The sequence below is a fragment of the Micrasema longulum genome, unplaced genomic scaffold (assembly GCF_059751315.1).
Source record: "Micrasema longulum isolate JH-2025_06_02 unplaced genomic scaffold, ASM5975131v1 h1tg001687l, whole genome shotgun sequence".
Lineage (NCBI taxonomy): Eukaryota > Metazoa > Arthropoda > Insecta > Trichoptera > Brachycentridae > Micrasema > Micrasema longulum.
This window is the reverse complement of record NW_028278865.1, coordinates 68,477-94,200: the sequence shown is the minus strand read 5'-3', so window position 1 is coordinate 94,200 and position 25,724 is coordinate 68,477. Positions and strand designations below refer to the sequence as shown.

Sequence of the window (25,724 nt, the reverse complement as noted above, 5' to 3'; positions counted from 1 at the left end):
TTTCAGTCAATACGTAAATGTGTAGAAATACTGCCAGAATCTTAAAGAAACATGGTGGGATCACATTTCGTGTGTAATTAGAAAATGAATGTATAAGTAGCAAATGCATTACTTAAAAATTGAATTATTTTTCCATCTTTCAGATTGTCGAAGGAACAAAATGAACATTTCGTTAGTGTTGCCAGGGTAGTAAATTTTTTTGACCTACTTTGCTCATTTAATGATAGAACTAATGAAAATTGAACCTCGGATTAAACAACTCCGTGGTGGACATTTGACCGACATTATCTTTAAAACATCAAATATTATTTATCACGATGTAAAAATATCCGTTTAATGTCAAATAAAATTTGTTTTAATTCTTTTAAATAAATGACACTTTATTTATTTACTTTGTTGTGCCAATCAATATTTCCGCGTGTACAATAAAATTTTAGAGAAAGCAACAGATTGCTTTTTTTACCTTACATTTGTGTTATAATTATATATTATCCATCGTGCAACATTACGCGGCGGCATCACGAATGCGCGCGGTGACAGTGGGGCATAGTGGGGTGATGCATTCAAATATGATTCTATGCTCCTTCTGGACTTTCTGGACTATGCTTTGCAGCATCAGGCGACGACGGTGAGTGACTGGTGTGTTTTGATTTCAGCTCTGCAGACCTGACCGTGGAATATAACATCAGGAAATTTCCCGTAGGCTTTAAGTTTGGGACCGCGACAGCCGCCTACCAGATCGAGGGAGCTTGGAATGTCTCCGGTAAGCTAAATATCATTAAAAAAAGATAAATATAACCACTTTTTTTAAACCACCCTAGTCCTTAAAATATAGCTTGATTGAACTGACAGCTGTCAAACTAATGTCTCTAGAGATGCGAAATTACTGATCACTGATCAAATCGATTTTATCGGTTTTTTCATGCAAACATGAAGCTCTGTTTCCGAAAATTGATACAAAAACAAGCCTATTATAGTGTTTATATTTATTTCAACAAAGAGGGAAAAAGATTTCGAGAAGGGAATATAGAAGTCTAGGCATTTACAGGGCTTATGACCTGTCATTGGCTGGTTTGAGTGGCCACTTTACACACTGTGTATAAAAATTGGAAAATTGTTTCCAGGCGTTGCCTAGTAGGTGATTTGGTTCAGCCGGATGAATCTCACCCACGTGATAAAGGTTTCAGCTCTTTTACTTCACAAAAGTCAACAGATGGAAGAGTTGAGGAAATGTGGATGTTCAAACATGGGCAGAATGGTGAATGTTACACAGTGTGTAAAGTGGCCACTCAAACCAGCCAATGACAGGTCATAAGCCCTGTAAATGCCTAGACTTCCATATTCCCTTCTCGAAAACTTTTTCCCTCTCTGTTGAAATAAATTTAAATACGAACAACTCCATAGGGAGGAAACCCAGCCAGTCTGCTATTATAGTGTGTTTAAGACAATTATTCACCAACAATATTTTGAGTTTGTCCGAATTTTTTTAAACAAGGACAGTATTCAACTCCCTGGGGAGCTGTTTATATTAACATATTACAACATAGATGAAGAACATTTAAAAGAAGGAAAAGTGGCCACTTAAACCAGCCAATGACAGGTCATAAGCCCTGTAGATGCCTAGACTTCTATATTACCTTCTCTTAAATGTTCTTCATCTATGTTGTAATATGTTAACAATTATTCACCAAAAATATGACATTTATACTATTTTTCATGCAAAACATCAAATAAATGCAACAATTTTTTAGTATGTCTAAATGCTTGCAGACTGGCTGGATTTCCTCCCTAAGGAGTTATTTATATTTAAATTTATTTCAACAGAGAGGGAAAACATTTTATAGATGGAAATATGGAAGTCTAGGCATTTACTGGGCTTATGACCTGTCATTTGCTGGTTTAAGTGGCCACTTTACACACTGTGTAACATTCAGCATTTTGCCCATTGTTTAAACATCCACATGTCCTCAACTCTTCCATCTGTTGACTTTTGTGAAGTAAATATGCTGAATGTTTTATCATGCGGGTGAGATTCATCCGGCTGAACCAAATCACCTACTAGGCAACGCCTGAAAACAATTTTCCAATTTTTATACTTCTTCTTTTACCAGGTAGTAATTCAACAATGTTTGATTATGTCCAAATGCTTGCAGACTGGCTGGATTTCCTCCCTAGGGAGTTGTTCATATTTAAATTAGAAGATAAATATAAACACTTTTTTTTAAACCACCCTAGTCCTTAAAATATAGCTTGATCGAACTGACAGCTGTCAAACTAATGTCTCTAGAGATGGGAAGTTACTGATCACTGATCAAATCGATTTTATCGGTTTTTTCATGCAAATATGAAGCTCTGTTTCCGAAAATTGATACAAAACAAGCCTATTATAGTGTGCTTAAGACCATTATTCACCAAAAATATGACATTTATACTTTTTTTCATGCACAACATCAAATAAATTCAGCAATGTTTTAGTATGTCTAAATGCTTGCAGACTGGCTGGATTTTCTCCCTAGGGAGTTATTTATACTTAAATTTATTTCAACAGAGAGGGAAAACATTTTATAGATGGGAATATGGAAGTCTAGGCATTTACTGGGCTTATAACCTGTCATTTGCTGGTTCAAGTGGCCACTTTACACACTGTGTAACATTCACCATTTTGCCCATGTTTAAACCTCCACATGTCCTCAACTCTTCCATCTGTTGACTTTTGTGAAGTAAAGGAGCTGAAACCTTTATCACGCGGATGAGATTCATCCGGCTGAACCAAATCTCCCACTAGGCAACGCCTGAAAACAATTTTCCAATTTTTATACTTCTTCTTTTACCAGGTAGTTAATTCAACATTGGTTGAGTATGTCCAAATGCTTGCAGACTGGCTGGATTCCCTTCCTAGGGAGTTGTTCATATTTAAATCAACAGAGAGCAGGATGAATCTCACCTGCATAAATAAAGGTTTTAACTCCTTTATTTCGCAAAAGTCAACAGATGGAAGAATTGAGGAAATGTGGACGTCCAACAATTGTTTTATTAGCAATTACTGTGCTTAGTACGCCGTTCATTTTGTTGCCCGCATTCACTCTCCTTTTAACATCTTTTTCTACTTTTCCATCTTTTGAAAACACGCTTCCCAGATACTCAAATATACATAGATACAAACAGAGAGGGAAAACATTTTTGAGAAGGGAATATGAAAGTCTAGGCATTTACAGGGCTTATGACCTGTCATTGGCTGGTCTAAGTGGCCAATTTACACACTGTGTAACATTCATCATTCTGCCCACGTTTGAAAATCCACATTTCCCCAACTCAACCGAGCTGAAACCTTTATCGCGTGGGTGAGATTCATCCGAAAGGATTCAGCTCTTTTGCTTCACAAAAGTCAACAGATGAAAAAGTTGAGCAAATGTGTTTGTTTAAACATGGGCAGAATGGTGAATGTTACACAGCGTGTAAAGTGGCCACTTAAACCAGCCAATGATAGGTCATAAGCCCTGTAAATGGCTAGACTCACATATTCCCTTCTCAAAAATGTTTTTGCTATCTGTTCTTTTGTTACCAAGAATTACGGGTCTCCTTTGCTGCTATCAAAAAGCACGGCATCATCAGCATACAGAAGACAGTTAAAATTATGCCAACAATGTTTGATTATGTCCAAATGCTTGCAGACCGGCTGGATTTCCTCCCTAGAGAGTTGTTCATATTTAAATTTATTACTAGGAGAGAACTCCCTAGGGAGAAATACCGGCCAGTCTGCAAGCATTTGGACATACCCAAACATTGTTGAATTACTATCTGGTAAAAGAAGAAGTATAAACATTGGAAAATTGTTTTCAGGCGTTGCCTAGTAGGTGATTTGGTTCAGCCGGATGAATCTCACCCACAGAATAAAGGTTTCAGCTCCTGTACTTCACAAAAGTCAGCAGATGGAAGAGTCGAGGAAATGTAGATGTTTAAACATGGGCAGAATGGTGAATGTTACACAGCGTGTAAAGTGGCCACTTAAACCGCCAATGATAGGTCATAAGCACTGTAAATGGCTAGACTCCCATATTCCCTTCTCAAAAATGTTTTTGCTCTCTGTTGAAACTAATTTAAGTATTTTTTATTCTTCACAGATAAATCTGAGAATATTTGGGACCGCTTCACTCACACCAGACCAGATCTGATAGAAGACGGGTCCAATGGAGATATCGCTTGCGACTCTTATCACAACTACAAAGAAGACGTTAGGCTTCTGCGCGACCTGGGGGTAGATTTCTACAGGTAAAATATCAAAAGACAAAAATAAAACACCCTGTGATCTCCATTTGAGAACCGCTTTGTCGATACTCGACGTTTGTTTAAAAGGCTATGCATTTGAGCGATCTCAATGAACAATAATGAACATGCTTAAGTTATCGCAGTCATTAGTCAACGCGTGTAATCTCTAAGTCAACGCTCGTGTTGGTGTGTTTTTTGTTTGCCTCGCAAATAAATACAGCTCACTGGCGAAAAATCACCGTTTACTATAAAAAATCTATTAAAAGCGTATTAAAAACATAGGAGAGAAATAAGTACATTTTTAAGTCGAATTTAATGATTGTCAGTTTTGAAAACGAACGCTTAGATGCATAAATAGTGTGGCTAGATTCTGACCTATTAAATTTAAATCATTAATTTAGTATTTTTTTTTCCATCTGTTTTACCATCTTTTTTTTTAATTAAAAGAAATTTTTACATTTTTATGATTTACCCAAATATTTCATTTTGATGGCCATTTTTAACGAGTTGTAAATAACTCACTATTAGAAAATGGGAATCAAGTTGGGGTGAAGTGGGATTTGAACCATAGATATTTGGTGTGTTTTTTGTTTTTCTCGTAAATAAATACAGCTCACTGGCGAAAAATCACCGTTTACTATAAAAAATCTATTAAAAGCCAATTAAAAACATAGGAGAGAAATAAGTACATTTTAAAGTCGAATTTAATGATTGTCAGTTTTGAAAACGAACGCTTGGATGCATAAATAGTGTGGCTAGATTCTGACCTATTAAATTGAAATTATTAATTTAGTAAAATTTTTTTCCATCTGTTTTACCATCTTTTTTTTTTAATTAAAAGAAATTTTTACATTTTTATGGTTTACCCAAATATTTCATTTTGATGGCCATTTTTTACGAGTTGTAAATAACTCACTATTAGAAAATGGGAATCAAGTTGGGGTAAAGTGGGATTTGAACCATAGATATTTGGTGTGTTTTTTGTTTTTCTCGTAAATAAATACAGTTCACTGGCGAAAAATCGCCGTTTACTATAAAAAATCTATTAAAAGCGTATTAAAAACATAGGAGAGAAATAAGTACATTTTAAAGTCGAATTTAATGATTGTCAGTTTTAAAAACGAACGCTTAGATGCAAAAATAGTGTGGCTAGATTCTGACGTATTAAATTTAAATTATAAATTTAGTAATTATTTTTTTCCATCTGTTTTACTATTTTCCTGAATATACGTATCGAGACGTCAAAGGAGCCGGCTTTGTGATCACTCGGTAGATAAATACAGATGATATTTAAGCATACTGTCTTGGTCATTGTCAAAAGTCATATAAAAATCATATTCGAATAGCAAAAAGAAACAGACGTGCGATCACATCGAGAGCTAGAAACGTACTGGTAGGTACAAAAACACCCAATGTAAGATGCGTTTTTTTTTAGATTCTCTTTTTCGTGGGGAAGAATTCTGCCTTCTGGATTCACCAACAAAATAAGCAAGGATGGAGTGAACTACTACAACAACGTCGTCAACGAGCTGCTGAAGAGCAACATAGAGCCTATTGTCACCCTGTACCACTGGGACTTGCCGCAAAACCTGCAGGAGCTGGGAGGGTGGGCCAATCCTCTGATCGCTGATTTCTTCGAATGTAAGTTCATTTCTGTTATTGTATTTTTTGTTTGGTCATAAAATAGTGCCAACTCAATAATAACACCTTTGTTTCTCGAACCGAATGCTAAAATTAATGGCGAGCTACCTCCAAAACCGAAATCAATACGTTTCACATGGCTTGCATCAAATTTTTTTAGTACTTATTTGGGTGTCCCCCAGGGATCCAACCTGGGCCCCTTGCTGTTCTCTATTTTTATCAATGATATTAACAAAGTTGTAGTCAATTCGCATTTTTAATTATTCGCGGATGACTTGAAGCTATTTTTGAGGGTAAAAACTTTGGATGATTTTCGTACTCTCCAGGCGGAGAAGACGAAATAAATTATTGTTCAATATTTCTAAATGCTCAGTTATGTCCTTCACCAGGGACCACAAAACGCCTTTTTTTCGCTATGGAATGAATGGCCAGAATCTTATGCGCACTTCGAAGGTTAAAGATCTAGGCATCACTTTTGTGAGTTTCCTGACATTTCATGATCAGATCGAAACAGTTTTTAGTATAGTAAAATAAATAAAACAACTTTGTTTTTAACCACTAATTTGTATTTTTCACCGACCGGTTTCCAAAGCAAACAAGCTTCTTTGTCAAGGTTTACGTAACTAATGAATTGATTCCTTTTTTGTAGTACTTTGTAGTAGTTCGTTGAAGATGTTAGGATTCGTCTCGCGTGCTGCCAGGATTTTTGGTAATACACGAGTACTGATAATTCTTAATGACTCGTTGGTGCGAAGTAGACTCGAGAGTGGCTCGATGATTTGGGGACCGTGTGAGTTGAAGTACTGTCTTATGGTGGAGAGGCTTCAGAAGAAATGTGCGGATATTATCCATGGCTTTATCCTACTGAGTTCCTCCAGGGTATGCTTAGTTTCAGCAGTTTGAAGACTAGAAGGAATGTGTATTTAACTACGCACTTCTTTCCATTGTTGCGCGGAATTATTGACAAGCTTGAATTTTTTTATTTTTTTAAATTTATTTATTCACACTCTTTATCAAAATACAATTCCATGTTCACTTTGCCCAGCTAACAAGGGTACATACCCCGTTCCAAGCTAGGCAATTACATTTTAATATATTATAATAGTTAACAAATTAATATAGAGCACAGACAAACAAAATATAAACTTATTCGGATACACATTTTGATTCATATACATATATACACACATATATATAAATATACACATATATACACATGTACATACACACATACGTACATACACCCATGCGCATACACATACATACATTCATAAAAACATAGACAATTTATTTATGCGAAACTTCATGGTTGTCATCTATAAATATATTTTTTTTAAATTGTTCCTTATTTTTTATATTTTATTTTTGACATCCAGTAAGGTTCTCCAATCCGTGGCATGCATCAACTTTTCTGACTCCCTACGACCAATGTCACGAAAGAGCGAGGTCAACACCTTCCGTCACTTGACAACACTCCCGTCTTTCCACGATTCTGGCAAAAGGTTATGGACCTACGTAATTGTGTTGTCTCGATGCCAGAACAGTGTTGACCCCTTCACTCAGCATCAGATCCCTATTAGAGTATCTTGTATTATGGTTGTGGTTGACGCTTGGGTAAATGTCTCTCTTTATGTGTGTAACCACTGCCGTTCTCAATATATACTGTTGAATAATATTCAGTACTCTGAATTCTTTGAAGAGCAAGTCACTTGGATAGCGAAATGTTTTTTTTTAAATGACTCGGATTAAAGATTTCTGTGCAATTGCTACAGGTTCAAGGGCGGTTTTTGTGCAAATTATGGGGAGCATTGACATAAATTATTTCACACTCCAATATACAGGATCAACCTACCAATAGTTATGCCTGTTGGAAGGGCTATCTCTATGTTAAACAATATTACTTTGGGCATTGACATTTTTCACGTCTCTGAGGGAGTTTTTCGTTACAAGATACTCTTACTTTTTGAACATATTATTCTCTGGATATTGAGTATACTTATGGGTTATTTTTATACATACCTAATTTTACATAATTATTTCCATATGTATGAATTAAGATATTCCATTTTGTAATGTACATAAATATAAATAAATAAAATTGAAATTGAATTCATTTATTATCAAAGCTGATATGCTTAAATCTTTTTTTGCCAAAGTTTTGGTTGTTGGCGCATTTTAACTTTTTCCAAACAAATCTAGTCCATTTTTGAACCCATTGAAACTACACGTTGAGATCAGCTCTTGTGAGAGCTTATTCCAACCATCGACAACCCTATTGCTTCCGTAGATTTAGATCAAATCTTGTTTTCTCCAGCCTGAGACTGAGGCCTCAAAGACAAGAAATCTTGCTTAAGCTTGAACATGGGATCCAAATTTTGGCAGTCATAGTGACTGTTGAGTATCTCGTATGTCTCTATCGGGTTTTCCCTTTCTCGCCGTTCCTGCAGCGTTGTGAGATCGAGGGTTTCCAGTCTCTCTACATATGGAAGCCGTTTAGGCTCGGCTGCAGCTTTGAATCGCGTCTTTGGACTCTTTCCATCAAGTTGACATTCTTAACAAAATAGGGATTCCATACCCGAAACCCGTATTCGACAGTAGGTCTGATATGTGTTTCGTATATTTTTAGTAGCATATTCACTAATTCACCATATTTTAAAACAATACTCCATAAATTTTGTTCATCTGTACTTTTCAGTGTACGCCAAGACTGTCTTCACCCTGTTCGGCGACAGGGTAAAGACCTGGCTGACGTTCAACGAGCCCTACGAGGTCTGCCAGGGCGGCTACGGGGAGATGCGCCGGGCGCCCGCCCTGAACTTCTCCGGCACGGCCGACTACCTGTGTGCGCACACGCTGCTGCGCGCGCACGCCAAGGCCTACCGGCTCTACGACAAGCACTTCAGGCCGACGCAGAAAGGTAGCTGATTTGTGCATCCAACATTTTTAATTTGTCATTGGGGTATTTAGGAAGCATGCCGTAAGGCAATGCTCCCACGATATAAAAGAACTACATCTTAAATTTTGTTTCGTTACACGTTTATTCCGCTTGTCACGGGCGGTCTTTTGCCTTTTTTAAAAAATGCACGGTCTGACGTGGTATTGCCATGCTTGAATTTTAACGTAGCAAAAATATCATTTGGACCCGTGCTTAATTACGCGCTGCTGAAATGGGGCAGAACGAAATATAATCGTTACAATATGCCTGGAAAGTAAATTGGTGATGAACAAAAGTATTTGAAAGGGGAACTGAGGTTACTGACTTAAGCGTATGTTAGAGTTAATGGGGGATTCACATCTTGGTTTGCGATCTCAAAAGGCGTGAAACTGGGATGTGTAATGTTGCCGTGGTTGTTAAATCTATACATAGACAACTGTATGGAGGAGAAGGAATGTATGGGTATTGGAGCAAAAATAGATAATTTTTCAGTAAGCTGCTCGTTGTATGCTGATGATGCAGTTCTGCTAGCAAGCAGCATGGATGATTTGCAGCAAATAGTCTCTAGAATGTATGATGTATGCCTGGAGAGCGAATTGGCGATGAACGAAAGTAAGTAAAAAGTAATGGTATTTGAAAGGCAGTGAGGTTACTGACTGCATAATAAATGTAAACAACGAAAGTCTCAAACAAGTAGAAGAATTTGTGTATTTGGAAAGCGTTTTTTCAAGAGATGGAAAAGCAGAAAAAGATGTTGCAAGGAGAGTGAATGTTGGCAAGAAAATGAACGGCGCACTAAGTTTAGTAATTGCTAATAAAAATATGTCGATCGACGCTTAACTGGCAGTGCACAACGGAGTTTTAGTCCCAACACGTATGTGTGGAAGTGAAACACGGAACTGGCAGAGGAAGGATGAAAACCGAGTGAACACGGTTGAAATACGATCTCTTAGACGAATATGTGGAAAATCAATGTATGACAGGTGTTCCGGACGCGTAAAATCGAATAAATTAAAATAATACAATAATTAGAAAGGATCCCCGGTAAATGTATAGAACTGATGGCTGGGCTCTCAATAAAGATAAAATGGTCACTTTCGAGCCTGGCCTCAGTATTACCGGGGAAAAATAGCTAGGTTAAAATGAATAAAATGTACAAAAATATATTATGTAAATGTCATGTTGCGCGCGTCGCGGCTGCCGACGAAATGGCCCGTACGGGCATTGAGCGCCCGTATTTACGCCACCTGCGGCCGGCGGCATGTAGCGAGTGGCGGGGAAAGATTACCCCCACCACTCCGAGGCAGCCGGCGCGGGTGGGATGGCCGACTCACGGAGCCCGACGCGCACCGCTTTATAAGGCGGTCAATTAGAAATATTAAATCAGTTGAGTTCCTAACTCTGAACAGTTCACACGTGTTTTATTCCGTTCTCCGTCCTGTTCGCCTTCCTGCACTTCGCTCTTCGCTCCGCTCTGCCTGCTGACTGCCTTCGCCTCTCTGCACCACTTGGACCGGGTGGAAAGTCCTTTTCAGGGCTATTGAGGTTGACTTGCGGTCGGCGCAGCTGTGCTCCTACCTTCCGACTTTGTCTTTGGCTCTGTCTGGGAGGGCGGCTTCCCACTTACGCCGGGAAGCTTGACTGCGGCAGACGCGGGTGACGAACCGGCGAAACTTTCATCGTGGTAACGCGTACGTTACATTTGGTCCTTCGGAGCTAAGGATCGTCGCCAGTGGTCTCCAGTCTACAACACACCTACAGCATGCCGGTCAACAGATCGCCTGTGTCGACGCGTTCGGGAACGCGTCGAGACGCCGGCACGGAGCACGAAGAGGAGCTTCAGGAGCCCCAACCGGGGTCTGTACGAGCACATCAGGAGGAGCCCCAGCCAGGGCCTTCACACGACTGCCAGGAGGAGCCTCATCAAGGACTTCTGGAGGAACAAAAGGACTCGGACGAGGGATCCGCACCCTCGGAGCGGTCCATCTCATCGGCGACATTTCGCCGACAGATGGAGGAACGCGAGGCGCATCACGAGAGGCAGGTGAGCAGCCTCAACGAGATCATCGCCGCGCTGAAGGCCGCCAACGCGAGAGAGGACGCCAGACGAGACATGGCAACCCCCCTCACGCCCACCATCGAGAGGGACCTCACATCGCACGGGACGTCGGAACCGGCTCACAAGCCGCTGCCGCTGACGTCAGACGCGTCTAGGACCGACGCAGCCCTCAGTACGAGGGAGGCTGCCGCCGCACGCCACGCCGCACGCTACGCCGCTGATCCGGAGGATACCGGAGCGGCGTACATCCAGCAGCCGAGCCACTACGACAGCAGCCGGGCGAGAGACGGGGCCGCTTGGAAGCGCCCTGTCACCGACGCGGAAGCAGCCTTCAGCACAAGGGAGGCCGCCGCCGCACGCCACACCACACGCTACGCCGCTGATCCGGAGGACACCGGAGCGGCGTACATCCATCCACCGAGCCACTACGACAGCGGCCGGGTGAGAGACGGGGCCGCATGGAAGCGCCCTGTCGCCGACACGGAAGCAGCCTTCAGAGCAAGGGAGGCCGCCACCGCACGCTACGCCGCTGATCCGGAGGACACCGGAGCGGCGTACACACTTCCGCCGAGCCACTACGACAGCGGCCGGGTGAGAGACGGGGTGCCACGGAGGCACCCGGTCGCAGAGGCGGACTCCAGGACGAAGGAGGCCGCCAACACACGCTACGCCGCTGATCCGGAGGACACCGGAGCGGCGTACACACTTCCGCCGAGCCACTACGACAGCGGCCGGGTGAGAGACGGGGTGCCACGGAGGCACCCGGTCGCAGAGGCGGACTCCAGGACGAAGGAGGCCGCCAACACACGCTACGCCGCTGATCCGGAGGACACCGGAGCGGCGTACACATTTCCGCCGAGCCACTACGACAGCGGCCGGGTGAGAGACGGGGTGCCACGGAGGCACCCGGTCGCAGAGACGGACTCCAGGATGAAGGAGCCCGCCAACACACGCTACGCCGCTGATCCGGAGGACACCGGAGCGGCGTACACATTTCCGCCGAGCCACTACGACAGCGGCCGGGTGAGAGACGGGGTGCCACGGAGGCACCCGGTCGCAGAGACGGACTCCAGGATGAAGGAGCCCGCCAACACACGCTACGCCGCTGAGCCGGCCTACGCCGGAGCGACAAACGCACATTTACAAGGCCGCTACAATGAGCGGCATCGGGACAATGAGGCGCCACCTGCACACAGCCGAAGGGAGGACGCCGACGTACGCTACGCCGCCGGGCCAGGCGAGCCCGTAGCGGCACGTACTATACCACTGGGGGGCTACGAGTTTCGTGACCCGGTGAGCGCGTGGGTACAAGAGGGGCTACCCACGGAATACATGCCGCCGGGTGCCACCGGCGAGCCTGTGACGAAATACAGACAGCCGCCGGAGTGGCACACGTTCATGGCGAGGCAAACCGGCGCTAGGGATCTACCGCAATTCTCCGGCGACCCGCTAGAATGGCGAATATTTAAGGCGCAATTTGATCAATCGACACAGATGTGCTCCCTTACAAACGCGGAGAACATTCTCCGTCTGCAACGAGCCCTCACAGGACGGGCCAAGGCCACAGTGTCGTCTTTGCTGGTAGATCCCCGAAATGTGCCGGACATTGTGAAGATGTTAGAGGCCGCCTTTGGACACCCGGAGATCGTCGTGGACAGAGTACTGGAGCGGATAAGAAAACTCCCTAAACTGGCCGACAACGCATCCCTGGAGGCCCTGACGGACTACGCGGTCGCGATAAGAAACGTCGTATCGACCGTAGAGGGCCTCGATGGAAGCCACCTCTCCTCCCCGAAGCTTCTGTCCGAGATGACTCAGAAGCTGCCACGAGTCGAGAGGATGATGTGGATTATGTCACGAGCGGATACCGTGAGAAAAGCTACCCCCAGGGATCTGGCACTGTGGCTAGCGAGACTGACCGGTGCAATACCGAATGCGGGTTGCATCGGGATCAGCACGGAACCCGCCCGAGTGGAGAAAAGGCGTACCCAAGAAAGGCACGTGTTTCTCACTCAGGACAAAAAATGCCTGTTCTGCGACATGAGTGGACACGCATTCGGACAATGCCGGAAGTTTCTCCGGAAAACGGTAGAGGAGAGGTGGACAATTGTGCGTGCCAAGTTCGTGTGCTACGGATGCCTAGAACCGGGACACAAAACGACCACCTGTGAAGCGGCGAAGTGCGACGAGTGCCACGGGCGGCATCATCGGTCACTACACCGCGAGAGAGTGGACAGTACGCCGAACGAGCAAGTCTTATTGACAAGGCGAACGGAAGTCCCAGTGACCTTCAAGGTAGTGCCAGTAACCTTGAAGGGCCCGCGTGGGTCAATGGAGATCCACGCACTACTAGACGAGGGTTCATCGGTAACTCTCCTCGAGGAGGATGTCGCCCGTGCAGTGGGCGCCACCGGGGCCTGCGAGGAGTTGAGACTCATCGGTGCCAGTGGGAACACGGACACGCTACAATCACAGCGTGTATCCGTAATCCTCGTTAAAGGAAACAAAGAATTTGGTGTCCAGGCACAGACGGTGCGGGTCATGGATCTGCCGCACCGCAACCGAAAGAGCACCAAGACACACGGGCCAGGCATCAAGCCGAAGATGTTAATCGGTCTTGATTACGCCACCCTAATGGTATCTACAGGCCCGCCAGTCCTACAAGAGGACGGGCGGCTAACCATCGAGACGGCCCTAGGAGCCGTCACCTACGGCGGGGCTGTGCACCCCGCCTTTGAATTACCCCCAGACGGCCAGGGTGAAAGGGACTTAGCGGAACTGGTAAAGAAGAGCTTCGCCGTTGACTCGCTAGGTGTAACCACCCTGGAACGTTGCCGCGCCGCAGATGTGCGAGCGGCGGAGCTCATGAGCAGCTCAACCACACAACTACCATCCGGACGATGGGAGACCGGTTTACTGTGGGCGAAAGACGGAGATTCTTTGCCCTGCAACCGGCAAGCAGCCATGAAGCGGCTGCACTCCCTGGAAAATAAACTACGGAAGGATCCGATACTGGCGATCGCATATCGCGCCAAGATGGCGGACTACATTGAAAAGGGATACGCCGTCAAACTAAGCCGCGAGGAGGTAGACGCCCACCATTCGCGCAAATGGTACCTGCCCCACTTCGCGGTGACAAACCCCAACAAGCCTGGCAAGATAAGGGTCGTGTTCGACGCCGCCGCCCAGTTCCAGAGGACGGCGTTGAACGACCATCTACTGACGGGACCTGACCTGCTTTCATCCCTCCTCGGAAACGTGATCCGCTTCAGAGAGGGACGAGTAGCCATCGCGGCCGACATACGGGAGATGTTCCTGCGGATAAGAATCCGGGAAGCCGACCAGCAATCGCAGCGGTTCCTATGGCGGACGCAGGACGGGCAGGAGCCCGACACGTTTGTCTTCGCGTCCATGATGTTTGGAGCGAAGTGCTCACCCAGCAGCGCGCAATTCGTGCGAAACACAGTCGCACGAGCACACGCGAAAGAATTTCCCGCCGCAGCAGAGGCGATCGAGCACAATATGTACATGGATGACTACCTAGACGCCACAGACAGCGAAGAAACAGCTGCAAGCCTGGTACGAGATGTTACCCTCGTACTCGGCAATGGCGGGTTCCGGCTCACCGGGTGGGCTTCAAACAAACCAGATGTCCTGGAAGAAGTAAAGGCCGACGACCGGGCCAATACAGCAGTCACCATAGGGGAAGAAGTAATGACGGAGCGGGTCCTCGGGATCGTATGGGATCCCAAGAGCGACCTATTTATATTTCGGCACGGAGCCGAAAGTGCAGCCATCCCGGAGCGACCCACCAAGCGCGGCATGTTGAGCGCCGCCATGAGTATCTTCGACCCAGTAGGCTTCATTGCGTGCCTCACGATACGGGCGAAGATATTGCTGCAAGCCATCTGGAGGACAAACACAGGTTGGGACCAACCGCTGCAACCGGACCACGCCGAAAAGTGGTTGGAATGGCGCGACCTGCTGGCAGCGAACGGCTGTACAATACCGAGATGCTCGCTGCAAGGGCAGAAAGAACCCGTGACACTGCACGTGTTCTGCGACGCGTCAGAGCAGGCATGCTGCACAGTGGCATACTTTGTGGGGGCCGATACCACAAGTTTCGCAATGGCGAAGTGCAAGGTGGCCCCCCTAAAGCCTCTGTCAGTGCCTAGACTAGAACTCCAGGCAGCGCTACTAGCGGCAAGGATGGCCGCCACCATAAAAAAAGAGAGTCGAGCTCTCATCACCCAAACCGTGTTCTGGACGGACTCGAGCACGGTCCTGTGTTGGCTGCGAACCGACCCACTGCGGTACAGCACGTTCGTCGCAAACAGGCTGGGCGAGATTGACGAGCTCACAGACGTACGGGACTGGAAATGGGTCCCCACCAAGGACAACCCAGCCGACATAGGGACCCGCGACAAGGGCCCACCCGACCTTGCGAGGTCGGGACTATGGTTCGGAGGCCCCGGCTTCCTGAGAAAAGGGGAAGCCGACTGGCCGAAAGAGAAGAAGTTACTACAACAACCGGACGAGAAGACGCTGGAGCGGAAACAACCCCGCCACTTCGTGGGCCACATCAGACGGACGGAGGCCCTACCCCAGGTGCAGCGCTTCTCGTCGTGGACCCGACTCGTCAGGGCGACGGCATGGGTGCTGCGATTCATCGCACGATGCCGCCGCCACGAGTCCCTACCGTCCCCAGGGGGGACCTTTGAACTTCACGCCTCAGAAACACGGGCCGCAGAAATCATGCTGCTGAAGCGGTCCCAGGAGACGGCTTTCGGAGAAGAGCTGGAGCTCCTGAGACGAAAGGCGCCTATCCCGCCGCACAGCCGCCTCCATGCAGCGGCACCCTTCTTAGACGAAGAGGGAGTCATCCGGATGGGAACGCGCATCCAAGCGGCACACAGCTTCGCAGAGGACTGCAGCGCGCCGCCTATCATGGACGGGACCTGCCCATACACCCGGCTGCTGATCACGCACAGCCACCGGAAGGGTGGCCACCCGGGAGTCGAGAGGACGATCGCCGACCTGAGAGCCAGCTACCTCATCCTGCGACTCCGCGGGGCTGTGAGGAAGATAACACGATGGTGCCCGCTGTGTAAAATGCTGCGCAGCCGGCCCCAACCCCCGCTGATGGGGCAACTGCCTGAGGCCCGACTGGCCTTCAGGACGCCGCCGTTCACGCACTGCGGGCTTGACTTCTTCGGGCCGATGATGATCACCAACGGCCGAAGAAAAGAAAAGCGCTATGGGGCACTGTTCACCTGCCTCACCACACGCGCGATCCACCTGGAGCTAGCGTCGTCCCTCGAAAGCGACTCCGCCATAATGGCCATAAGAAGGATGGCCGCCCGCAGAGGCTGCCCACACGCGTTATACTCGGACAACGCTACCAACTTCAGGGGAGCGGACAAAGAGCTGAAACAGGCCGTAGACGAGCTCCTGGCGGACCCCAGAATGCTCGCCGAACTTACAGTTCGCAAAATTGAGTGGAAATTCATTCCGCCCTCATCACCTCATATGGGGGGAGCGTGGGAAAGACTCGTGAGATCTGTAAAACGAGCCCTCCACGCAACCCTCAACGAGCAGGCTCCAAGAGAGGAGACCCTCAAAACCATACTGGCTGAAGCAGAGTACACCGTGAACAATCACCCGCTCACGCATGTGTCAACCAAGCCCAACGACGAAGCACCGCTGACCCCGAACCACTTCTTGCTCGGGTCAGCCAATACACAGCCAACTCTGGCATATTATAACAAAAAGGAAGAAGGGGCCTGCCTTCATAAGCAATGGAGGATCGCCCAGAAAATGGCCGACATGTTTTGGCGCCGATGGCTGAAGGAGTATCTTCCCACCTTGGCGCACAGGAAGAAATGGCGCGAGCCCGCGCCTCCAATACAGGTCGGGGACCTCGCGCTCATCATGGACCCAAATCTGCCGCGGAATTCTTGGCCTCGCGGCAGAGTCACCCGTGCAGAACCAGCAGCTGACGGACAAGTACGAGTCGTCGAGGTGCGGACCACCAACGGCACCTACACCAGACCAGCGGTGAAGATCGCCGTACTAATGAAGGAAGAGGAACAACGCGCCCAGCAGGAAAATAGTACAGACTAGCTGCACGGGGGGAGTGTTCCGGACGCGTAAAATCGAATAAATTAAAATAATACAATAATTAGAAAGGATCCCCGGTAAATGTATAGAACTGATGGCTGGGCTCTCAATAAAGATAAAATGGTCACTTTCGAGCCTGGCCTCAGTATTACCGGGGAAAAATAGCTAGGTTAAAATGAATAAAATGTACAAAAATATATTATGTAAATGTCATGTTGCGCGCGTCGCGGCTGCCGACGAAATGGCCCGTACGGGCATTGAGCGCCCGTATTTACGCCACCTGCGGCCGGCGGCATGTAGCGAGTGGCGGGGAAAGATTACCCCCACCACTCCGAGGCAGCCGGCGCGGGTGGGATGGCCGACTCACGGAGCCCGACGCGCACCGCTTTATAAGGCGGTCAATTAGAAATATTAAATCAGTTGAGTTCCTAACTCTGAACAGTTCACACGTGTTTTATTCCGTTCTCCGTCCTGTTCGCCTTCCTGCACTTCGCTCTTCGCTCCGCTCTGCCTGCTGACTGCCTTCGCCTCTCTGCACCACTTGGACCGGGTGGAAAGTCCTTTTCAGGGCTATTGAGGTTGACTTGCGGTCGGCGCAGCTGTGCTCCTACCTTCCGACTTTGTCTTTGGCTCTGTCTGGGAGGGCGGCTTCCCACTTACGCCGGGAAGCTTGACTGCGGCAGACGCGGGTGACGAACCGGCGAAACTTTCATCGTGGTAACGCGTACGTTACAACAGGGTTACGAATGATGAAATCAGGCGAGAGTGCATATCTGAGTCAGGTTTAAGTGATAAAATTAAGAAAGGGTTTCTGAGATGGTTTGGTCATGTATAACGAATGGACGACGAAAGAATGGTTAAACAAGTATATATGTCGAAAATGAGCGGTTATGTTAGACGAAGACGACCGAGGAAAACGTGGCATGATCAGATAAACCAAAATCTTAAGTCTGGTCATGTCAAAAGATGATTCGCCTTCTGCGCTGTCCAATACGATTGTCGACAGGCGTTGGTTTCCGGGTGAGCCCCGCGAAATTAAACAGTAATATTTTTGTTTTAGGGAAAATCGCACTGACCCTAAACGGAGACTGGTACGAAGCGCTGAGTGATGCCGATCTGGAGTTATCCGAGAGAGGAAGACAGTTTGAGGTTTGTATTGAGAACACAGTTCTACAGTCAGAGTAATGATGCGCCAATCTATAGAGAAGCCCAAACGTAGGAAAACCATTCTTTGACTATTTGGTATTGGCCGTACTCAGGTCGAGAATTGCCAAATGAATATCAATTAGCATTGTAAATTTTATTTTGTAAAGCTGGAAATACATTTGTGTGTTTATTTTTTTATTCATTTTATTCACAATTCACTTATGTTACATTTATTGACACATATTCCCAACTCCGTGGAACCAAAGACCTGTGTTGAGTTTGTTTGTTTGTCCGTCACATCTCCGAAACGGCGAGTCGTAGCGGCCTGAGATTTGGACACGTCATTTAAGATGCGATTTCAAGGTTAATATTGCTATTTTCGAGTAAAATTTGAATCGACCTCTACTCGATAAAGACTCAAACTTTATATGGATGCCTAGTGCGGCCCCGACATATTGCCCGTAATCAACTGTCATTATCAACAGTAAACATGCTTTAATTCACAAATTTATCCCCTAAATTGAGAAAAAATTGTATCTGAAGTAAATTTGTTGATACAAGGAAAGTTTTTAAGCAACAAAATACACGTGTCGGGACAATAATTGCCAAAAATCAATGTTAATCATGGGAAAATATTCTAAATCAATTCCCTGTGAAAACTGACTCCTTAAACAGCTTTGACGCTCCTACTGCTGCAACCAAACATACTGCAATTCACCATAGTGGATTTTTATTTATTATAACGTTAATATCCAAGTTATTTAAAAACGAAGTCAAGCACAGCGACAAAAGCATCCGAAAGAACCATTATGCGTATGTTGTCAAACAAACAAAATGGCCGCTAATTTATTGCTAACCAACATCGCTTGCGTTCTATGAAACATAGTGATAGGGGTTCTACGTATGAAATTAAGCGAATAAGCGAATTTTCAAGGTTATTCCATTTGCTCAATCACAACGTCCGCTCTTGTCGACGCGATTGTTTATCGTCTTAACAATGCCAATGGAACAGCAATTGAAATTTATCGTTCGGGATTATTGCATTGATAAATCTCTCATTCTGTTTTGTTGTCTTTTCTCCTTAGCTCGGTTGGTTCGCCCATCCGATCTTTTCCAAAACCGGAGACTACCCTGCCGTGATGAAGGAGCGAGTCGCCAGGAGAAGTATGGAGCAAGGCTTCAGGCGTTCTAGACTCCCCGAGTTCACCCCGGAAGAGGTAACAGTAATTGAATAATTCAAATTAACACTCGTCCATGCATCTCCAAATCTGTCTAGCGGAATCATTTCAGCGTATATTAGCCATATAATTCCTGGATTTAAAAACCTTAATATACCAACACGTAGAACTAGACAAAATAGTCTATATTATTGTCACCCTTCTCGAATTGACTATCTTTGTCACGCACCAATACCGCGCATACACAGACTAGGAAACGAGTGTACCTCTCATATGGACATTTTTAACTCGAGTCTCTGTGAATTCAAATCATCTCTTTGTAAATATTTGATGATGTTCTACAGTAACGATTAACGAATTATTTGCAAAAGCTACTTATTAAGTTTTAATTTTGTTTTTAAATTTTTGTATATCTAACTAAATAATTAGCTTGTATATTTCATATTGTAAAAGGCACTTGTGTCGTATAGTAAATAAATAAATATCAAGGGCTCATCAAAGACTTTGAACGTAGTACAGAAAGCAGCCGGCAGAGGCGAATTGTCCAAATAAGCGATTATGCACAGCTCAAAAATGTTTGCCCTCTCTGTTGCAACAAATTGATTTAAAATTAAATTATTTTTTATCATGGGGAACCATGATTATGGGGTATCTTCAGTAGCTCAATCACAAATAACTGTCGACGTGATAACAATAATTTCTCTCCGTGGTTGTTTATCGTATTCGCGATCACACTGAAACATCCGTGAACACCTAATATTAAATATTAAAATATTTACGTTTCGCGACGTATAATCCTGCCGCGCAATCACATATTTGAATTTCACCGGTGTAAATTTGGAAAATATTACAAAACTGCTATTTTCATTTATTTATTTATTATTTATCACGCTATTTATTGCGTTTAGCCGGCAGAATATACCAATTTTTTGGCTTTAATTTAAATTTTGTTCTAGATCAAGGAAATACAAGGAACATACGACTTTTTCGGCTTTAATCACTACACCAGCCAGACTGTGAAGGAAATGAAGGCGGACAGATTTGACCCAGAAGTCTCTCAACCAAACGACAGGGGTATCCTGTTAGCTCCGGACGCCAGTTGGAAACAATCCACAGCTTCGACCTGGCTGTCTGTAAGTTTTTTCTTAACCCTTAAAAGGGTCATCAGTGCCTCGATTATGATGGGAATATGACGTCATACCTTAACCTTGACGTATAGTTATCTAGCGATTATAAAGATATACCACAGACCCCCCGCATTCAAGTTTTGGGTAGGTACATCGATTTAAAACAAGGGAAAGCGAACGTCACGGTACACATATCTACGCTCTAAAATAACACAGCTTCAGTATGACGTCATAGTTGAAGATAAAAATCTCCCGACCGACTACAAAGATGTACTACCGATACTCCCACCATCAAGTTTTGATGTAAGTACATCGGTTTATAACGACGGGTCTAGAACCCCTCGATACGTCTATCTACGCATTAAAAGTGTCAAAAATTTTGCTCCACCGAGCAATTTTTCCTTTAATAATAATTTATTAAAATTTTTCATCGTTTTGAGGTTTTTGAAATCACCAGCTCTGTTTGTATTTCCACCAAAAATAGAAAATTAGTTATTGATGCCAAAATAAGGTGAAGAAGAAGTGTGACTAAACTACTCATAAATGAGTAGTTTTACGTTTTGACACATTAGTTTCCTTATAGACGTCGATTTGAATTCAACCATGCCGTGTTGTGTCCTTTTAAAGTGTAAAAATACTTCTAGGATCTTAAAGAAACAGGATGGGATCACATTTCATGCGCAATTAGCAAATGAATGTGTAAGTAGCAAATACATTACTTAAAAATTGAATTATTTTTCCATCTGTCAGATTGTCGAAAAAATCGAAATGGACATTTCGTTAGTGTTACCCTACTTTGCTCATCTAATGAGAGAACTAGTGAAAATTCGACCTCGGATTAAACAACTCTGTGGTGGACATTTAACCGACATTATCTTTAAAACATCAAATAATATTTACGTTTAAAGGTCATTATTAAATTACTCTTATTAAATGACTCTTTAATTATCTACTCTGTTATGTCAATCAATATTTCCGCGTGCACAACAAAATTTTAGAGAAATTAACAAGTGGCTTTTTTTTTTACCTATCTTTGTGTTATGATTATATTTTTTCCCATCGTGCCGCATTATGCGGCGACATCACGAATGCGCACGGCGAAAGTGGGAGGATTTTCAGACACAGTCCGATGTATTCAAATATGATTCTACGCTCCTTCTGGACAATTCTCAATTATGTTTCTGCATAATAAAGTTCGGTTGCAAATCTCACAATTCTCTTTTCAAAATTAATCGTCACTCCTTCAATGGAGATCTCTAAGTTTGCTTTTAATACTTTCACGTGTTTATTGGTGTTTGTAGTTTGTGGAATTTCCGTATTTTTTGATTTCTAGATTGTTCCGAGCGGCTTCAATAAGCTTCTCAACTGGATCAAAGAAGAGTATGACAATCCCGAAGTGTATATAATTGAGAACGGGTACTCGGACTTCGGCTACCTGGACGACAGCGAGAGAGTCGACTATCTTCGGCAGTACATACACGCCATGCTGGACGCCATAGACCAGGGCTGCAAGGTGACCGCCTACACGGTGTGGAGCTTCATGGACAACTTCGAATGGCGATCCGGATACAAGTGAGTTTGTTTGTCAGAAAAATCTGCTGCTAAACAACAACAGTTTTTGTGCATATATTTTTTTTTACTTCTCTAAAGATTTCAGAGTTTTTCATTGTGTTAACGTTTATATTTGATTTATTTTTTAGTGGACATTTTGGCCTGTACGCCGTTGACTTCAAGGATCCCCGCAGGAAAAGGAGACCAAAAAAATCAGCTGCTTTCTTCAAAGACATCATAAAAAATCACGCCATTTCTTAAAGACATCATAAAAAATCACGCCATTTCTTAAAGACATCATAAAAAACCACGCCATTTCTTAAAGACATCATAAAAAATCACGCCATTTCTTAAAGACATCATAAAAAACCACGCCATTTCTTAAAGACATCATAAAAAATCACGCCATTTCTTAAAGACATCATAAAAAACCACGCCATTTCTTAAAGACATCATAAAAAATCACGCCATTTCTTAAAGACATCACAAAAAATCATATTATTTCTTAAGGACATCTTATAAAATCATACCATTTCTGAGGAAGATTTTATATGATGTCTTTAAAGACTAATGTCTTTAAAGACATCTTTAAAGAAATTTCTTAAAGGCATTCTAAAAATCATGCCAAAAGACGTCATAAAATCATGCCATTTCATAAAGACGTCATAAAAAAATATGCCATTGCTTCTTTACATCATAAAAAATCATGCCATTTCTTAAAGACATCATAAAAAATCACACTATTTTTTATGTTTTTAAAGACATCATTTAAAATCACGCCATTTCTTAAAGACATCATATAAAATCATGCCATTTCTTAAGAAGATTTTATATGATGTCTTTAAAGACATCATTTAAAATCATGCGATTTCTTAAAGACATAATAAAAAATCACGCCATTTCTTAAGTTGGCTTAATTGAAGCACGAAATGCAGCGTACCTTGATAGTACGTTACATGCATGGTAAGGTAATTAGTCTTACGCTTCCGATGCCAGTCCAGAAAGTCAACCCTGCCAGGAATAGAACCTTGGCTGGCGAATAAGTCAACCGACTTTTAACTGCCACGGCCACTCGATCTTTAACTTTCAGTAGCGCCATCGAGTAGAAAACACTCGTCCAAGATCTAGTTTCACACACAGAACTGTATTCCTCATCCACTTGCACACACAGAAAAGTAATTGTTTTATAAGTTTTTTTTTTAAATATAGTAATTTTTCTACCTATTTAGGTTAGGTTAGGTTGCTTGCTCGCTCGCTCGTTGAGTTAGCTCTGAGGTAAATAAACATGTATACAGTGATAAATTACGTCAATAAGGTTCGAATTACTTTTGGCACTGACACAACGCCAATGCCAATGAAAGTCTGGGGAGTTAAAAAAACTATCATTATTCCCTCTACGCACTTAATGGTGCATAGGGCACTGCATTACTGCACCAATCACAGAGTGTCACAGATTTTTTGTGTTGCATGAAACTAAGGTGATTAGTCTTACGCTTCATGTGCTAGTTCGGGACTATGAAATAAAGCTTTACCAGCAGCAAACTCTCTCTTTGACCTCTTCGAGCGGAAAGCTGTTTTGGGTTTTTTTTTTTAGATTTTTTTTTTTTGATTTGATTTTAATTTATTTTTTTGTATTATTAATCGTTACCATTCCCCTTTCCGCAACCAGTGGTGCATAGAGCACCGCATTTGTAAGGCGATCAGTCCTACGTCACAGGTGCCAGTCCAGGAACAGACAGTTTAAACAACCTTTGAAATCAATATTTCACGTTCGTCCTCCCAGGAACCAAACCCGGGACCTCGAGAATGGTAGGCGAACACGCCATTCATTACACTACGAGGCACATGTATCTTTAGGGTCGAAAATATTCGTCCAGGATTCTGGTTCTATTTCACAAGTAGAACTGTATTCTTTATAAGCCTAGACACAGTTTTTTTTTTATTACTTTTATTTCTTCTGGTTACAATTTTAAACCTTTGTAGAGTAATTTTTATGGCGCAGTCCGACATATTACAATGAAAACGAGAATGTTTATGTTGAGTGACGTTAGCAGGCGCTACTCAGGGGTCGACCGTAATTTAAGGGGATTAAAAGTATTTTGAATTAAACACATGTGTTTGTCTTCGACAGTTTAATATGAAATGTTTTTATTAAAATTAATTACACATTTTCTAATTATATTACTTTACATTTATAAATTAAATTAAAATAAATGAAATTATAAAAATAACCAGCTCTTTGTTTACTTGACCAGTATGTTAAAAATAAATCATTAGTAAAATATTTTTTAGTTAACAATGTTCTGAGTATATCCAAATATTTGTAGACAGGGTTGGACTCCACCCCTTAGTGAGGTTATCAAGATTGACATTGTGTATATTGGTAACAGAAAAAGTCAACACTTATGGTATGTAAAGTGGTTACTAACCAGTCAACGACAGGTCATAAGCCCTGTAAATGCTTAGACTTCCATATTACCTTCTCAAGTATTATTATCTTACATATATTGCAATATTTATCAATATTCAGTAATTCATTGGTAAAAACAAAATGACGGTTATTTGACGCTGCAAAATATTTTTTCTTCTCCTCGTGAAATGGATTTAGAAAAAATATTTTTATTTTTAAAATTAATATGAATATTGCTAAGAAATGTTTTCATGCATAACTGTGAAAAAGAAATTATAAAAAAAGTGTCTCTGGAAAAACACGACATGTTTGACATTGATAATTGTGACGTCAAGTTTCGCGATGAAGTTCTATACAAATTTAAGCGGTTACGGAAAAAGTTCAAAATTAACATGATTCGTGACGTGTCCGTTTTCTCATGAATTTAAAAATGTTTTTTATACTACTAATAATAAATACCAAAAAAGTAGGTTATTTACTCAACAGTATTTCATACTTTAATTGTTTTTTAAAAAAGTTATATTTTTCTTTTGTAGTTTAAAAATATCGTTTTTGAAATGGGTGTTTGCATGTTTAAGGTTGACCGGTTTGGTATTTGTAAGTAATTTTTACCCTTAAAAGACTGTGGTAAATAATTCATTTGCGCGCGGTGATGTAAAATTATGTTATCACAAGCAGAAAACGAAATATTCTTAAGTTCAGACATTGGGAAAAAAAATAAAAAAAGTTTTTTTGTGGAAAGGACTGGATTTAACTCTCCGGGGAGCTGTTGATAATAACATATCAAAACAAATTAATCACATTTTATAGAAGGTAATATAGAAATTAAGGCATCTACAGGGCTTATGACCTGTCATCAATTAGTTGAATCTCATCCGCGTAAATAAAGCTCTATAACTTCACAAACGTCAACAGATGAAAGGATTGAAGGAATATATATGTTCAAATATGGGCGGAATGGTGAAAGTGAGTCAAGTGTAAAGTAACCACTTAAACCAGGCTTTGACAGGTCATTAGCCCTGCAGATGCCTAGACTTCTACTTTACCTTCTCTAAAATGTTCTCTGTTGTGATATGTCAACATTCTGTTGAATAATCCATTATTCATAAAAATGAACATATAATTGTGCGTGCATCTTCCATCACTGTCAATAACTGAATGAATCTCTTTTCACACAAACACCGGCCACAGAACAGCTTCTCTGTCTTTCTAGTTACGAGTTCTGTCGTCGTCTCTTATGTATAATTACTGTCTGACGTCACGTTCATTCTCCGCGTAGCAAGGATATTTT

At 43.3% G+C, this 25,724-nt stretch overlaps 1 protein-coding gene across 1 annotated transcript; it reads left to right on the top strand.

Moving 5' to 3' along the window:
• Window positions 1-656: 656 nt before the first annotated feature.
• On the top strand, window positions 657-24,552 carry LOC148274321 (myrosinase 1-like; the record flags this gene model as incomplete). Its single annotated transcript, XM_088237289.1, has 9 exons — window positions 657-763; window positions 4,122-4,269; window positions 5,702-5,907; window positions 8,603-8,824; window positions 18,082-18,170; window positions 19,253-19,384; window positions 20,302-20,478; window positions 21,806-22,044; window positions 22,173-24,552. Coding segments are annotated over 9 exons (1,432 nt in total), but the record flags the coding sequence as incomplete, so codon positions are not given.
• Window positions 24,553-25,724: the final 1,172 nt, after the last annotated feature.